The sequence below is a fragment of the Lissotriton helveticus genome, chromosome 12 (assembly GCF_964261635.1).
Source record: "Lissotriton helveticus chromosome 12, aLisHel1.1, whole genome shotgun sequence".
Classification (NCBI taxonomy): Eukaryota; Metazoa; Chordata; class Amphibia; order Caudata; family Salamandridae; genus Lissotriton; species Lissotriton helveticus.
This window is the reverse complement of record NC_136073.1, coordinates 53485162-53503857: the sequence shown is the minus strand read 5'-3', so window position 1 is coordinate 53503857 and position 18696 is coordinate 53485162. Positions and strand designations below refer to the sequence as shown.

Genomic DNA, 18696 nt, shown 5'->3' with positions numbered 1-18696 from the left:
AGGCGGGGACCCCGATGTGGTCCCTCAGGAGATTGTGTGTATATCGGTAAGTGATATTAGATCATTAAGTAGGTCTGTCTTTAGTTTTTCAGTCTTTGTTGTGAAAAAGGAGGCAAGATCCTCGCACTTGGGGAGTGTATCTGGGTTGGCTTGGGGGGAGTGGTGGACACACTTAGACTAAGCTTTGATTATTTTGAACAATTATTTGGGGCCATTCTTAGCTGGTCTAGTTGAATGCTTTTGATAGTCTAATCCTTCTGTAGTAGGCATTTCTGGCGCTTCTTAGTAATCTGAGGTGGGCAGTGGATGGGGCGGCTCTCCATTGTCATTCAATTGCTCTCAATGATCTTCTGTCTTCATTTAGTCTACCATCATACCAGGGGTTTGAGTTCTTTGTGGTGACTCTTTTTAATTTTAGGGGGGCTAAGGTGTCAAGTACCCTGTTCATAGAGTGGAAGTAGTGATTTGTCAAATACTGAACATCATTAGATCCATCAGGTGGGGGCACGAGGGTGTGAATAGCGGATGTGAGATCAACCGGATTGATGTTTTCTATGTTCCTCTTCCAGATTTTTGTTCTTGTGGGTTGGACAGAGAGTAGTTTAACTACTTCCTTGATATGGAAAGTGATAATGTGATGGTCGGACCAGTCGCACAGGAGTATCAATTCTAGCTGGGTGGCGTCTGATTTGGAAATGATTAGAACAAGGATTGAGCCTTTTTCGTAAGTGGGGCTGTCACAAATTTGGGGAAAATCGAGGTCTGATAGGAAAGCTTTGAGCCTATTGACCTCTGGGTCGTCAAGATCGTTCCTTTGGAGGATGAAGTCCCCCAGGAAGATCTGTGTATTCTGTTGTCCTACATTTGTCGCTAAAATATCCATCATGTGTTCGATGAAGCTGAGGTTGTTACCAGGAAGATAGTAGAAAGATTGTAGTGAGCATATTGGCTTGCTATTGCTAATAATGTCTAGGCAAAGGTATTCACAGGAATACCGTATGTGCGTGACACGGCTAATTTTATCAATAAGATTGAAGGCCATAAATTTGATGAGTTGACCCAATGGATGTGTCATTTGACGTCACCTCATTATACACGCAGATACCCCAAGATGAGGCACTTCAAGTGATTGAGGCCTTCTTGGAAGAAAGACCTCGTCCCCATGGTTTACCCTCACAGGTTATTCTTCAACTAGAAGAGGTCGCCTTAAAGAAAAATTATTTCAGATTTGAGGATTCCTTTTTTATTCAGATCAAAGGATCAGCTATGGGCTGTCCGTTTGCGCCAGAAATGGTGATCCTCTTTATGGCCAAATATGAGGATAGATTTATTTTCAACAACAATCCATTTAAAGAACATATAGCGTAAAGGTGGCGCTATATAGAGGACATCTGGTGCGTGTGAAATGGGTCTAAGGAAGAGTTGGACAGTTTCTATGGCTGGCTAAACACACGCCATCAGGATATTAAATTTACATTGACTATGAGCAGGACAAAGCTGAAGTTTTTGGAAGTTGAAGTGGCGCCTAATGATAAAAGTTAACAACTACTTTGCATAGAAAGGCAACTGATAAAAATACCATCTTTCACCATACAAGTGCTCATCCTAGAAACATGAAAGAAAATCTTCCGTATGGACAACTATTAAGAATACGTCGCAACTGTTCATCAAAATCAGATTTTGAACACCATGCGGCGCTATTTAAAGAACAGATGATCCTTCGTGGGTACCCAAAAAAGCTCTTGAAGCACTCAATAAAGAGAGTGTGGTACACGCCTCGGGAAGATCTTTTACAAAAGAAGGAGAAACCACCATTGGAACGTATGATTTGCACGTTTGGTCCGGATACAAACAGATTCGGGCAAGTTATAATGAAAAATTAGCACTTGCTTGAAAAATTAGAATGTGCTTTCCAAAACCCCTGTTCGCAATGAGAAAAAACAAGAGTATTGATCAACAACTAGTATGAGCAGACATCTTTCCCATCCAAAATTAACAGTCTTTAAGATCGCAATGGCAATTAAAACCTGTTGAGGGCCATCATAAATGTGGAACGTGTGCAGCTTGCGATTCAACCATTGAAGGTGTTGAATTTTCCCATAATGGTACTAAATGGCCCCATTCAGAATTCACTAATTGCAAATCGAAAAACATAGTGTATGCAATTGTCTGCCCGTGTGCCTTATTATATATTGGTAAAACAAATCAACAACTAAATCAAAGGATCACGCAGCACCGCTCTAGAATTAAAAAGAAAGTGTTGACTGCCCCTATGGTGCAACACTTTATTGACAATTCCCATACTGAGAAGGATTTTAAATGGACGGTTTTGTCTAGCTTTGAAACAAATAAACGCTATTTTGACATTGATGCTACATTATTGAGAAAGGAAGCTTATCTCATTTTAAAATTTGATAGTGCCTCCACGGGATTGAATGGTATGACTGAATTATCTAGAGTGTAGTGTGTTTACTACAAATCCCATAATGCAATTCATGAGCATTTGCAAAAAGAGGGACTTTTGAGCGTTTTGATTGGGCAAAATCCCCTTTCCCATGAACAATAGCTCTCCAAACAGGAAGTGCTCTGGTTTGAGATGCCGAGTTGAGTCACAACCAGCATGGTGCACGAGTTGAATATTCTTTCTCGTTTTTGATTGAAAAGTAAATCACTATTTTGCCCGTGTTTGTTTAGTTAAAAATTACAATACTAAAAAACATACGACAGTGTGCTTGAATGCGCTTACGCTTTTACTTTTTATAGATAATACCCGTGAGGGAAAGCACGCCCGTATTAGATCAAAAGGATAGTCCATTATATCCAGAGTTTTGAATTGGTGAAGATGCGGTAAAGTAAGTCCGCTTGTTATTAGTGTTTAAAAATGCTTCATGCATTTTGCCTGTTTGGATACATTGTTAAATGAGGACAATATCGTTTTTTAATTTGTAGAATAAAGACTCTTCAAGGACCTCAGTCCTGCCCATACTCTGCAGTAAAGGTACGTATGTTTTTGGTGCTTCCCTCTGGGGGTGTAAGTCGATAGTAGAAGTAGATATAGTCAATAATTTGGTTCTTTCTTTTCAGAAATGTATACTGGCAAAGTATTAAGGGAGCCTCATAGGCAGTAACATAGACGAGTGCAGTGGCAGAAAAGCCAAAAACTATTGGAGTAAACAAGCTGGAGCAGCTGCTCCAACTCTAGAAAACAGGTATTCGCTAAGTTAGTTACATGTACAAGAGAGAGAATCAGTTCGGGTTGACGCTGTTTTTGCATCATTTATTTTATTGTTTTTTTGTAGAATATCCGGTCCATTTACATGAAGCCCTGATGATAGTCCTAGTACTATTCGCCTGGGTCTTGAAACACATTGGCATTTTGGGAGGCATTTAGTTAATTCTGAATGCGGCGAGTGTTGAAGGAAACTATTGGATAAAAAATTAAAAACAATGATCCAGCAGTTAATCAACCAATAATATACATAAAACAGATATCCCCACAAAAACAGAAATAGACAAATTGGGAGACCATGCAAGAAAAAATGCTTTCTAATCGGCTAAACAGGCAAATACATTAGAGAAATTCATTTACATGACATGCATTATCTATAAATTCAATTACAACAAAGTGAAAGAATGTCTGTCATAATCTATAGTATGCCTGTTGACACGAGCGTAGCGATAGAGCCAGACCATCATAAAATGGTTTTAAGGGGGTTCTCCGCCTGTGAAAATTTTGAAAAAAGAGTGGGCAAATAGTGCATTTTGAAGCATATTTGAGAAGACAGGTCATTTACCTCACACTATGACTAAGGAAGGAAAAAGATTATGTGGAATGGTTAACTAAATTATGTAGCAAGACAAAAAAAATGATACTGCATTCGGCAGCACATTTTGTGGTAGCACAAACTCACTATTTTGCCACTTCTACATATGTTAACACCCTCTGGACAAAGGTTTCATCTTATTAGTACTAGTACCCAAATACAGCAATATGCACCTGAAAATTGAACTGAGTACCCTCTCCTTTTTTAAAATACATCATCTCAATATGTTCATTATTATTTCATACATCATTAAATTGCAGTGAAAAGTAGGATTTCCTTTAATTAATTATAAACACAGGGAATGTTGGAGCTGAGAATCTCATTTGTAAAAGCTCTGCAAAGGAAGAAAAAAATGCAGAGCACGTATTTGTTGCAATAATACTAACTCGTTCTTCTTGCGCCACTTTACAGTTGTTAAAATGCTAGCATTTATAATGTTCTAAATAACAATAGTTATAATATACCAACGCAAGGAGACTCTTTTTAAATTGCACATGTTATTTCACACAATTGGCAATGGCTTCTGCTCGTCCTGCCCGGCTGCCTCGACTGGTCACTGCGAGTCTTTTCTGTGTACACAGTGCAGGAAAGGAGCATGATTAAATGTAAACACTAGTGATGGTTCATGGTTGGAGTGCCATAGCTTTAACGCTTCAGCAGCCTATGTGTTTGCACAGGACTGAGGGGAAAACAACACCAGGCCCTGATGTGGTAGGAAAGATCCTCTCATAGTAATCTCTGCACTTTTTGGTCTCTATAACAGGAACCTGAACAGAAAATGCTTTGAGTTTAGTTCTATCTTCTGACATCTTCCTGTGACCTGAGGGCACAAGTTTCAATGACTTCACAGTCATTAGTAATCCTTCCTAGCAAGATAAATTCAGTATCGTGTCAAGGAGGAACTCTGTTTTGCTGTGTCTGGTGTAGCTAGAGTACCCTTCGTTTCGCACTTTCAAACTACTTTTTTTCTCCAAAATGTACAATATGTGTCATAGAACTTCAGGTGGAACTCTTTCACCCAATGCCGAGAGATAGCCAACCTGATAGCGTAAACATAGCACTATATTTTTGAACTTACCTCTCCAGGGCTGCTTGGGAAAGGCTGAAATGACCAATCACTGCACGGCTTCATAGTAAGTCATTACAGTAATTGGTCATGCTCCGTTAGTGAGGCAAAGGCCTGCACCCACCCCAGGGTGCCATGTACACAAACTGCACCAGCCTAGCAACCATGTCTCAGCCAATCCAGATGCTGCTCCCTTGCTGAGAGCCAGGATTGGAGCGAGCAGGCAAATTTACTACTCATTTTGGAGTCTGAGGGTTGCAGCTTTGCCAACCCCGTTCTCCTAATGTGCAGTGGAGAGAACGCTCTACTTCACATGTTCGGCTGGTCGGACACGGGCAGCTGTCCAACCCGACATGCGCACTAGGTGCCACAGTGTCTGCCACCAGTGTACTATTGTTAGTATGTATGTGTCACTCTAGTATCAAGCCCCACCCCCTTAAAAGCCGGACAGAAACTGCTTGTGGCTGAAGGATGACTGCCACAGGCACAAGATGAAAATATCAGTTTTGAAGTATGTTGATTATGCATTTTTATTTCCATGTAATTGGGACAACAGTGGGCCCAGAATATCAGCGGGCAATGCCCCAGCGCCCTAAGGCAGAAATCACCTCTGCCAATTACCAGCCCATCACTCACCTACCATTCATCATCAAGATCATTGAAAAAGCAGTCTGTGTTCAACTCCAAAATCACCCCAGTGCTGACCATATCCGCCAAGACTACCAGGCTGCCTTCACATCATGCTGCAGCATGGAAACCTACCTTACACATCGTAGACAAAGCCCTCTTCCTTGCCAAATGAAGATGACCCCTGATATTACTGGACATCTCACCTGCCTTTGACACAATCAACCACCTCACCCTTGAAACAATGAACCACCTCTACATGGAGCTGCTTGGTGGTCTTCTGCAGCACGGTTCACCAGTTCACTGACGATACACAACTCACATCTTCCAAACCTAAGTATCTAGCACCCTGCTCCATGACCACGGAGACTGCCTCCCACGGGGATCACACATGCTGCAGAACGTCTCATCCAGGGCCTGAAGAAATATAATCACATCACCCCATGCTTATGGAACTCCATTGGCTCCCCTTGCCAACCCGCAAAAATATACTTAAGCAACTGCATCATTAACACAGCCATCTTGACCGGCACCTGAGCTGATCTTACAGAAGATGGTTCTTGGCACACCTGAAGCCAGGGCAAGATTAGACTGCAGACTAAGAAGTGTAAAAAATGAAAAACAAGGTGACCGGTGTTTTCCATCTATGCACTCAGAATCTGAAACAACATCCCGAACCCATCAGGAGCACCCCAACGCTGCTCCAATTTGGAGAAGAGTTGAACACAAACACTACATCACCATGAATTAGCGGTCCACAAACTAGTTACCTCTACTATTACTCGCTAACGTTTTGCTGGATATAGAACATGCACAGCACTGTTACCTTTTGGCTAGGTTCCCTTTATAGAAATATCACATGCATACATACATAGAGAGAACATTTTGCATGTAAGATTGTGTTGTTTGTTGGTTCACCTGATTATGTTCTGCGGTGTTGTCTGTGAAGGCAAGTTCATTATAGTTCTGTCTGCAGTATTCTCGAGCTTCCACCCATGTTTTCTCATCTGTTATGCGAGTGTAGTTTCGTAATCCGCTTAATTCACTGATGAAAGATGCACAAAGAGCTGCAGAGAAGAAGGAGAGGTGACGCATAGGAGGACAGGGAATGGAGATAGCTGTTAGGGCAAGCGTATGGGTCTGGGATGAAAAGGAACAAGAGCTGATATCAGTCTGGGACCTTCCAATCATCTACAAAATCTACTGTCATCCCCTCTCCTGGACTTGCCTCTAAAACCCTGTTAAACAGATGGTTGCTTTCCAGCTGGTATACAAGCCCAAGTCTCAACAAACTCTTCTTATGCAGATTTGTACTCAGAATTACATTTCAAGCTAACAATAGAGGACACCCAGAAATTCTCACAGCAGCTCAGTGGGTATGGTACTAACATCCTCACAAATATTACCTGCCTCAATCACTCTGCAATGAACTGGCCACAACAATATGCCACTTCCAACACAACCACACACTATAAATCACTGCCTGACCAAAGCCCAATAAAATCACTACCATTTTGTTTACAAAATATCAAACTCATCATATATAGCAAACATTCATCTTCTATCTAATAAAATAGAGGCAGACTGTGACGTTCTTATAGAGACACTTTGCTCCACTAAGACATTGATGTATGTGGGAGGGCTTTCCTAATAAATATGTAGATGTTACATACCAATCAGGGCTAACTGCACGCTAACATAAGCTGTACTATGTCTTTCAAACGTGCATATCCCAGGCTTAGGGCCCAGAGAACAAATACTTTGAATGGGAATGGTAGCTAACACAGTGTGCTAAATCAGCATATTGTTGTAGAAGCTGGTAGAAATTAGTTGAACCAACAAAAATAGCATAAACATAGTGAGAGGAATCTTCTATTGAATAGAACAAAGGCCCCACAGCTTTACAAGGTATGGAGGAATAAGCACATGGTTTGGCATAATTTAGTGAGGAAAAGAAATATTCATACAGCCAATAAAATAGCCATGAGGCTAGTAATACATTTATATAAGTATAAAGTAGGGATTAGACTAATTAGTTACAGGTTAGAGAGTGTGTGATATAAAAATGCTTTGGGTTCTTCTTATGTTTATCTTGTTCTATAATAATTACTTTCAATCTGGCACACTAAGTTTATATGTTGGTTGTACATATTGAATAACCTTTTATTATGAAAAATCGACAGCTGCATGAGTCTTCGATTCCTGTGGTCCGAGGAGAGGGTTTACACATCTACAAATAACCCCTGCAAATAAGATTTTGTCTGCATTGGTCGTCGGATCAATAACACTCTTGTGGGTGGGGGGGGGGGGGGGGGGGTAAGACATGCATTGCACCTTGGGGCTAAGGAAGACTGGAGTATGCTCCATCCACGACAAAAAGGTCATGGCATAATGCCTAACTCCCCAGTTTCATTAATGAAACACAAAAGCCAACCCCCTCACCCTAAATCATGCCTAAGCTGAATGCCACCAAAAAAACTCCTGTCGGTGACAATAACATTACCACAAAACCCAGTGCCTCAAAGGCCTCACAGCACTCTAAGCAACCTTCGCAACAGTCAAATACAACAACACCAGAGTCTTGTCTAACATAAATGAACACCATAGCACACCACAGCCACATACCAACAATTACAGCACCCCATTTTTGAGGCAATCAGGTACTGCTTTCAGCCCTTTCCAAGTCACACTCCAATCCACACTTGGTTCCCTCAGTTCACAAATCTATGGACATTGCTGATTACTCCATAAAATACATCTGTGCAATACATCACAATACTTTCTGCAGAAAAAATCCATCCATACAGAAGCCCTGCCCTCGTCCACCACCTCATCTTCCTCTCCTGCTTCCATCAAAGATAAAAACTCTCTCAAGAAGTCTGTCTCAATTGCTAACTTGATACAGAATGCTGGACTTACCCAAACATAAGTAGAAGAGCAGGGCTGCCGACGTCATCTTCCAATCAAAGGTACACTGAGGAAGGAGATGAAGAAACAGGAGGGTCAAATGACATAGTCGCTCACTTGTGCAAAGGTGTTGGGGTCAACCACCCTTACAAACTGTGTGGTCCTCTCTTACCTGACATAGACAACAGACTCAAGTTCTTTGATTAGCAAGTAGCAAATTTACTTAATTTGAAAGAATGTGGTATAACAACCACTGCAACCAATAACATTACAAGCAAATATAATAAAATACACAGCAAACGTGAACACGAAATTGCACATATCCTATTTATATCCTCATTTGGGGCAGCATAGTAGAGAAAGATCAGGTGAGATAAACTGATACATCAAACATTTCTGACAGCTCCGGAGACCGCCTAGCATGTTAGTCCCAGTCGGGGCATCCCATAATCTCTGGGGTACACGACAAGACAAAAAGTTATATTTGTTAAGAAACTCCTACGGAGGTCCCCAAAATGCATCAATACAATAAAAAAGAACAATTTAAATACAATACAACAAATATTTCCGTTTTTTTCCTAAAATACAACAATAGATTAAAAAGTGCACCAGAAGGGTGAATACACTTTTTGTACAGTAATGGCAACTAATAGCGAGATTTTTAATAAACCCTACTAAAGAGCCAAAAAAGTTTTAAAAAATTGGAGTATCCTATAACAGACCATTTCATTTGGTGGCGATAAAACACATTTTCTGGCCTCCTGGGCTGAATGAATATTAAATTTAATAAATGATGGTCTTGAAAACAGCGATACAAAAGGGGATGATGGACGGAGCGTTTGAGCAAATCAAACACTCACCCCCAGTCAACTGATCTGGGTTTAATCCATCACCATTCTTTAGCCCACTCAGCCACCCCAGTTCAGACATGGCCATATGCAAATCAGTCTGACCCTGTGCCTCCTGGGAACAGTCCAGCCCGAACTGCCAAGCCATGTCTTCCCTGGACCGGAAACAAGCATCCTGGGACCGGTTTCGGATTCATAATCCTCATCAGCCAGGCTATCTTGAATCCAGTGGCCAAGTGAGCAAGGGACTCACGTCTGAGCATACACTGCCACACTTAGGGCGAACAAAGCGATACAAAAGGGGATGATGAGCGGAGCGTTTGAGCAAATCAAACACTCACCCCCAGTCAACTGATCTGGGTTTAAACAAGCGCCTTTCCCTTTGTAATTCGGGACACACAAATAAAACATGATTAAGATCCTGGATTTTAGTATAACATAATTCACAAATTCTCTCCTCTTTCGGGATTTTATCCCATATGCCAGTAACATCTCTTAAGGGCAACAGATTAATTCTCAAAAGATAGGGCTAGAAGTGTAGGGCCACCAGCAGGTCAGCACCCTTCCAACAAGCTTCATCCCTGAAAGGCTTCTCCCGAAGGAGGTGGCCAACTGGGTCGCCTAGTGGCCTCAAGAATCAGTGCCATTATTCAGGTACAATGTGCTCTAATGTAGCTATGTTGGGGTAGGTGGAAAAATGTGGTCGGAGACCTCAGTGTCTCAGTACATTAGGGGACAAAGAGGTGACCACCAGGCGTTAACCTACATTTAATGGGTCTTACTCTGCCCCTCCCCTAGTCGCATACCCCATGACCACTTCCGGTCATATCATACCGTGGTGGGGTTCTGAGGAAGTCTCTTGTTATATACTATAACAAGAGACCAATACTCTTGTCTAAGGGGCCAACTATATAATCATTAAAACTAGAAACTATTCATCCTGTCCTAAAACAATAGCGATATCATTACACTGTTTTTAACCAAGTTCTGCCCTTCCATTTAAATAACAATAATAAAATCGATGGTTATTTACAAAATGATACTAGATGTATAGAAGGGTAAAATGCTTTATAATGGTGAGCTACACAACTGTAAATCGATTATAAATTATACATTTTCCTTTACAGAATTGTATGTATAAAATAGTCTTTGTTGACACTATGCATCGGTAAAACCGAAAAAAGGAATGACTAAACCAAACTGATATAGGTATTAATAACAATGATGTTTTTTATAGTTTTTTATAGCTTCACCTTTTTACTGGTACTTTGGGTGTCTTTCTGCTCTCTCACCTAATATTCTATCCCTAAAAATAAATCTACACTATATAGGGATCTCCACACAGGACTGCATGCCCTATCTGAAACATGCAGCAACGTCTTAAAATGATATTCCCCTTCTTAGAATTGATAAAACGTTATCTTTAAATAGCCTGTGGAACACTATGTTTAATATTGGCACTGTCACCCTTTTTCTTTCTAATACAAATACACATGATGATCAGTCCCATCCATTCAAAGGAAACTTTTAACCACTTGGAAGTCTTCCTTTGGAATTTTAAAAAAAATATTTGATCTTACATTTTTCCTCACTCACTGACTCTCCTGCACCCTATTTTTCTTGCACTCTTGGTCTCCCTTCTCGCTCTCTTGGGATCAACTGTCCTTTAATATTGACTATTCCTGACGAAATGCACTTTATTCTTTGTTTGCAGCCTTGAGAACGCCCTGGCGCCATTCGCCACATGGGGCGAAACACGTGTTGGCTGTTCTGCTTAATGTTGAATTAATAAAGGAATCTTTTGGATAAGTTTAATGAAGATGGAATGAATTCTTAACACTCGAAGAATAGTGTTTGAAAAGAAAAAAAGGATTTAGCCTTTAATGTGCTTACCTACAGAAAAGGAAGATATACTAACATTTATCCCCACTTTAAATTTTTAAAGCTCTAAGGGTCCAGAGCTTTGAGTATGGTTCCCTTGCTCTTAGAATATTTGAAAAGAAAGATATAGACCTTGAATCTTTGGACCTTCCGCGCTTACTGAAACACGTTTCCTCCTGTGCCTTTCATAATGCTTCAGTGGGACTTGAATCTTGTCTTCCCTTTGAGCCCCTTCATAACTGTCCTCTTAGTCTTCTCACCTTGAAGACTGCTTTCCTGGTTGCTATCCCTTCTGCCAGAAGGTGAGTGAGCTCCAGGCTCTTTCTTCTAAACCGCCTTTCCTTTCTGTTCATCCGGACAAGGTGGTTTTAAGGACCCGTCCTTCTTTCTTGACAAAGGTTGTCACGCCCTTCCACATCGGGCAGACCATCACTTTGCCCACCTTCTTTCCGCCTCCGCATCCTTCCAGGGAAGAGGAAAGGCTCCACCGTCTGGCCCCAAAACATTTGCTTGCTTTCTATCTGCAGCGTACACAACGGTTCTGGGTGGATGATCAACTCTTTGTTGGCTGCGTGGCCGCCAAAAAAGGTCGGGCTGTGCACAAATGGACCATTTCACGGTGGGTCGTTCTGTGCATGAAAGCATGGTACTCTTTGGCCAAGAAGGAGCCTCCTGTGGGGCTGTGTACCCATTCGACCAGGGCAACTGCAGCCACTACTGCCTTGGGACGCGGCGTTCCCTTGCAGGACATTTGTCAGGCAGCTACGTGGGCCTCGCTGCACATGTTTACAAAGCACTACTGCCTTGACAGTCAAGTCCGGAGGGACGGCTTCTTTGGCCGTTCTGTTCTCCATGACTTACTGGTGTAATTTTGTTCGCAGACCCACCACCGGGGTTGGTATTGCTGGGGTATCTATTCTAAGGTAAGGAATCTATCACTAACGTGTCTATTCCAGTTGCACAAGTTACTACTTGTGTAACGATATATCTGTAAGAGACATTAGTTAGTGATAGATTCCTTACCTCCCCACCCAGCCTCCCCATTCTGCGAACTGATTACTAGGGTTAAGGACATCCCCTTTTAGGGCCTTAGTTTTACGCACCAATGGTCAGTATCTTGCATGGCTCTGCGTTCCTGGCGCGGAACGTCGTGTACAGAACTGACGTCAGCGCGCATGGGTGGTGCCTAAGTACTCTCCGTGATGTCATCTCGGTGCTGACGCCGCCAGTGATGGACGCGGAGCCGCAGGACGCCACCTACTGATGCGCAGGGGTACCTCTAAGCAAAAATGTTCCGGATCCAGTCTGATGCCTCGGGATATTCTAAGGTAAGGAATCTATCACTAACTAATGTCTCTTACAGATATATTGTTTCACAAGTAGTGACTTGTGCTTATATACTAGGGACTTATAGGTTGTTTCAATCCCCCTTGCCTTTTAAATATATACTAGGGGCTTACAGGGGACTGTCATGGCAATTATAATTATACCTAATTACTATATACTTTTAATCCAATCACAGGCCCTGGGTCTGGTTGGCCGAGCCCAGGACACAATCAGAGTCAGAAAACCAGCACCTAGTAGTCAAAATAGGGGCAAAAAGTGAGGGGACACTGCAAATATGTACTGATTTCTCACAGTAATAGCCTTTCTTATGGTTACTCCAAATGAAGCAGTAATTGTCGAACACACAATTGCGCTAACGGGTTCATTTGGGTTAGTATATGAAAAAGAACCCCTGTCCGGTGAGGACATGATATGCAAACTATTAAAGAGTGGCCCCAAATCAATCACAATCGAGAAAATGAATCTCACTGAATAGAAATCAAAGTTAAAAGGCCAAAATGATCCATTCGCGAAAACAACTGGATGACAACTTCCTGCATAATGAATTCAATTACATTAAAATGGTGCAGCGATTGGGCCACAATAACACATTCTCAAAATAATACCCTAGAATGCATTAGTGACAGCAAATCTATCCCACACCTCCATGTATGAGCTTTGGTGCAGAAGCATGACAAAGTATAGGCAGAAATGCACCACAATGTACTACAAAGAGACAAACCACACTGCACAGGCAAACCCGAGCACACACTGCAATACAAGCTGATACTAGCACCATGCACTCATAACACTGCTACACTGGCATAAAACTAATCCTTACACAAGAGACTACCCACTCCTGCGCTGATATATACATATGCCAAAACAAGCATTGACTCTGCCCTGGTGAATTGGTAAATGTCATAAGGAATCAATGGCCTGAATAACAGGCATTGGAATAGCCAATAGGTCTCGCCTTTGGGACCTTATAAGTGTTTAGCCATGCAACACTTGATGTTGTTGCACCAAGGATATTGTGCTGGATAACTAAACACGTATAAGGTCCCAAAGGCGAGACCTATTGGCTATGCCAATGCTTTTTTGTTATGGCATTCAAACAGTCAAAAATATAATATGAGCCAGGAAGTTAACAGCGATTTTGGAAAATAATAAAAAATACCTAGTGGCTTGTCTGGGCTCTACAAGTCATTGTAGAGAACGCTTTAGATGTAACTGAAGGTCAAGCCAGTAGACTCAGCCCTGCCAGCCCACGTCAAAGAGTTTAACGGGGTGCTAAAGCCCTCTCAGCCCAATCGTTGGTGCGCGTCTGTCGCTAAGGACAGGCCTGGCCAACTCTATCCTGGTGGGATACAAAGAGGAACGACTGGCCACTGCACGGGTATGGTGGGTATCATCTGTCCCGGTGGCAACTACCGTATAGAAATACTGGCCCACTTCCTATGCTTCTAACAATATTAGCAGGAATCCAACACCAGGTCAAAACTTCACATCTGAAAGGCACAGCAAGACAGAGTCAAGGAGTGCCTTGTAAGCGAGCACCGAAAATGCATTTCACAACACCATGAAAAACATGAATCAATTCAAAACAAAGAGCTTTGAGTAACTGTTGAGTCGAAGTTGCTGCAACAAAAAAAAACAGCAAAGGGTATGTGCCAACAGCTTAGAAACACCTGATAGATGATGATATATTCCACCAACACCATTCATGCGATATAAAACCTAGGACCAGGTGCCGAAGAGAAAATGCTAAATCCCTTTGATGACCACAACAAAAAATATTACAGATGTAGAAATGGATCCAGCCACAACGAAACGCCACCACACGGGATAATCAGATGAACATGCCTGTACATGAGCACTTGATTTGACATCCCGGTCCACTCAAGCACAAACCTCGACGTATACAGCAGGGTTTTAAGCCTATTGTGAGAAATGTTCGTCCAGTTACTTAGTTGTTCTTTATTGACCCGTTAGCCCGCGAACCAAAATCGGGGATGCCAGAATTGCGTTAATAATCCTGTTGATCCTCAAATTGTCGTTGATCAGATAGAGAGCATAGTTCTGCTCTTTCCTGTTTTTTGGAAATGTCAGGACGGAACTGATACTGAGAGGGGCAGTAAACTATAAATACGAGAACAAAACTGGATAAATAACTCACACATCACATACTGAGTTTACATGTTAAAGAGTGCTAGAGAGGATGTACAATTATACTATTATACTGAGTGGAAGCGCCTTACAAGCCTCCTCTCACTCTGCTGTCTGCCCCATTCTCTCAGTCACTTCTGGTCCTGCACATGCCGAGGGTTACGTTCATGTCCGCCCGAAGGCTGCTGGCCCTGGCCCCCTTGCAACCGACACTGCTTGTCAGTGTGGAGTGGCCCACTGCCCCGGGCGTCAGCTTCTGCCCTCTCCCGTTAGTCCCTGACCCCTTGCCCAATTCGCAACCACCACAGACCAGGCCCAGCGCTCGAGCACACCCCCAACCAACAACACTAGGAGTAGAGCCCGCGATGTAGACATAAGAGAGCGGACTAGAGCCCTGTCTGCAGCCACTGCTCTCCCCTGCGAAGGCACCATCTTTAACGAGTCAATGATCGACAGCAGACGCAAACGAAATATTTTATTACATTACAGATCAAACTAAAAGTAAACTTAACTTCAATTTACTAGTTATATTTACGTATATAACGATTCAACGTTTATACATTTTAAAAGGTTCCACATTTTTAAAATAGATACCTGCCACTTATTAACGCATGTTGATGTGTATACATTGTCTAAATTCTGTTTGCTAAACGACGTTCTGCTTTTTTCGCAACTACTGTTGCGCATATCCAGTCATGTTCTGACATGCACGCCTAGCATCCACAGTTCTGAAACCACTCTACAACAAGCACCTTTGATAATGCGTCCCTTTTCTAGATCGACGGATGAGACTCCGAAGTAGACTGTACCATGTCCTTTTCGAGAGTGAGGCGCCGGGAAGCCAATCCATTCAGCTCAACCTGGAGGTTAACAGTATCACACAAGTGGGAGAGTGGGGGAGTGCGACCGGCCGAGAGCACACACAGCGTTTCCCTTGCGGGAGTGAGCCTTGGGCACCATCTGTTTGGAAGTTAATTACAAACAGATGTTGCCAAAGCTTACTCCTGCAAGGGAATCGCCAAACGTGCATGCTTTGCCATTGAAAGCAATGCAATGCGGAAACGTTTTTGGGCCAAAAACTGCATCGATTTCTAAAGGTCTTTTTCCTATGCAGCGCATGCGTGCTGCATAGGCGAGACCTAATAAATGGATGAATGAATGTGTAAGCGACTGAGAACCTGGATGGATAGATGCATGAGTGCTGGAAATTAGCATAATTTGTTTGGTATTTTCAGGTTTTCCCTCAGATTCTTTGCGTGCACAGTTTTTTCCACTTTGAGGCTCTGTGCACTTTACTCCCTCTAAACAGTAGAAAAGTGCTGTGCTCTCCCTTAAAATGTAATTGAAATTGGCATACACATGATTGCACATTTAATTTACTTATAAGTCTCTAGTATATGGCACTGCAAGTACCCAGGGCCTGTAAATTAAATGCTACTAGAGGGCTGCAGCACTCATTGTGTCACCCTCGAAAGTAGCACGGTAAAGCATGTCTCTAGGCCTGCCATTGTAGTCTGGCTATGCAGTTCTTAGACTGTCAATTCGACCTGACCTGTCAAATCACCATTTTGAAAGGCCAAAACCTTCCTTTTAAATATTTATAGGTTACTCCCTATGGCCAGTTCTTAATTTATAAATGAATGAGTACCAGTGCCGAAAGTTTTGCTCAGAAGGCTGCAGTCGGTGCAAATAAATTTCAGCATGCTGAATACCAAGGCTCCTTAGTCTTAAACCCATGTCATGGCATTTTAATCCACTACCACACACTCCCTGTCTGTTTATTGCACTCTTAGAGGTGCCTGCTTTCTCCCTTTGTGACTATTTTTACATCTTTCATTTCGGCCGTCTTTCCATTTTGGGTGTGTTTACCTTTCTTGCTGTTGTTAATACCAAGTGGCTTTGAGGGCACTATGTATGCCAGCAGGATTTGCAAAAGATACTGCATAAAAGGATGAACATTGTAGGATTCTTTGGGGAAGGTGGAATAATTCTAAATCAGGCCCTTAGAGTTTATTCCTGTCTTCTAAGGAAGTGAAGCCATTGGTGAAACTTTTCCTCTGTGCTGGTGTGCAGTGCTTCACCTAACCACATGGCTAGCATAGAGTCAGAATTAGTGGCACTTGATATGAGGCAAAGTAGCCAATAAGACTGTGTGTAGTATGTGAAAATTAGAAGGGAACCAATTAAACGGAAGTGCATTCTTCCAGTGGCACAGTTCCACTATGCTTTCAATTTCTCTTACTTCATGGTGATGGCAGATATTTTTGGAAATGTGTATATCTTCTAGACAACTGCTTAGCTAATATGGGGGTGTTGTTCAGTCTGAGTCAAACCATAGGTCACTTCCTTTGTTGTATGCATTGGCTCTTAAAGCCCACCGGATGTTCTTCTCAAACTTGTTCAATCCAATGGGGCAACATAAAAGAAACATATTTCCAAATGTTGCACACAACGCAGGGCAACAAGCAAAGTTGCTGCGCTGCGTTGTGTGAAATGGAGAGAACAGAAATTATACATACTTACAAAGATACAAAGCATTTCTGTTCTCTCCTTGCGCTGGTGCACCGCATACTGCCTAGCTACAATGTTATGTTATGTTATGTTAGAACTGTATTTCTTGAGCGCACGGCTACCCAAATCGGGTGTCCCGGCGCTTTGGCAGAGAGTCCTGAACACAACCAAGAAAAACCCAGCGGCAGAAACACTGTAGACCCACTGGTTAGGCGGAGAAGAGGCGCGTCTTGAGCTCCTTTCTGAAGGCCAGGAGATTGTTAGCCTTGCGGAGTGACAGAGGGAGCTCATTCCACAGACTGGCCGCCATAAACTGGAAAGACCGGCCTCCCATCCGCACGCGTTTGATCACTGGTACCTCCACTTTAGCCAGGTCAGCAGATCTCAAGCTCCTCCGGGGAACGTAGAGAGCAATCCGCTTCCTGAGGTAAGCTGGGCCAATGCAGTGGAGGGCTTTAAACGCCAACGTGAGGACCTTGAACCTAATTCTGCTAGGGATAGACAGCCAATGCAGCCTGCCGCGCAGTAGAGAGGCACTGGCTCTCCGTGGAAGGCCAAAGATGGCTCTGGCCGCCGAGTTTTGGACAACTTGCAATCTGGATACCAGATATTTAGGCAGACCAGAGAAAAGTGCGTTAGCGTAGTCTAAACGCGAACCCACAAGTGCTTGCACGATGTTCTTGCGGTATTGAAGGGAAAGCAGTGGGAGAAATTTCCTCACCATCTTCAAGATACCGAAACATTTCCCCGCCAGGCCCGTGATGTGGGGACGAAAAGAAAGACTGTCGTCAAACACCACACCCAGATTTTTTACTTGGGCAGATGGTTTCTCAGGGGGGAACATGTCGGAAGGCCACCACGATTTCCAGCCAGGGTCCTCGGCGCAGCCAAAAAAGAGCAACTCGGACTTATCCGAGTTACATTTCAGGTTCTGGTGCTGAAACCATGCAAAAACAGCACTCAGGCAGTCTCTGATTCTGTCGCCATTAAAAGCCTCTCCCTTCCTGCAGGTAAACAGGAGCTGGGTGTCATCAGCGTAAGAGATGACCCGGGCTCCAAATGCCTCCGCGACCTTCGCCAAAGGGGCCACATAAATGTTAAATATGGTGGGGCTCAGGATGGATCCTTGAGGCACCCCCACCTCTAGCGAAGGCATTTCCGCGGAGAACGGAGGAGGCACCCTTGCACTATACTGCAAAGGAGCATCATTATAAGAAGGTTTATTTTTCTACAAGAAGAGACTTTTTCCTCTTTCTCTGTGTGATGCAGAATGCATCACCCATCGGAAGAGGCCATAAGGAGAAAAAAAAAATGTTCTCATTACGACATCCTCTGGGAGGCATACCAAGGTTTACACACCTTTGTAAATCTGGAATTGTGTCAAATCCATGGGTGGATGCATGGGAACATCCAGATTCACTTCACTTCTTATCTTTGGATAGAGTTGCACCTCAGCACCCCATTGAGCCAACACCCCTACAATCACACCCAGACCTAGGCAACAAAAACACTCATGTATCAATAACACAACAGATTG

At 42.8% G+C, this 18696-nt stretch overlaps 1 protein-coding gene across 1 annotated transcript in view; it reads right to left on the bottom strand.

The window, feature by feature from the left end:
• The window catches only part of LOC144797850 (uncharacterized), a 192900-nt gene that overhangs the window by 155948 nt on the left and 18256 nt on the right, over positions 1–18696 (bottom strand). Inside the window, exons 3-4 of the mRNA XM_078668657.1 lie at positions 8437–8491; positions 6436–6584 (exon numbers count right to left, since the gene is read on the bottom strand). Coding sequence (XP_078524783.1) covers positions 6436–6584; positions 8437–8491 — 204 coding nt within the window. The remainder of the gene's footprint in view (positions 1–6435; positions 6585–8436; positions 8492–18696) is intronic.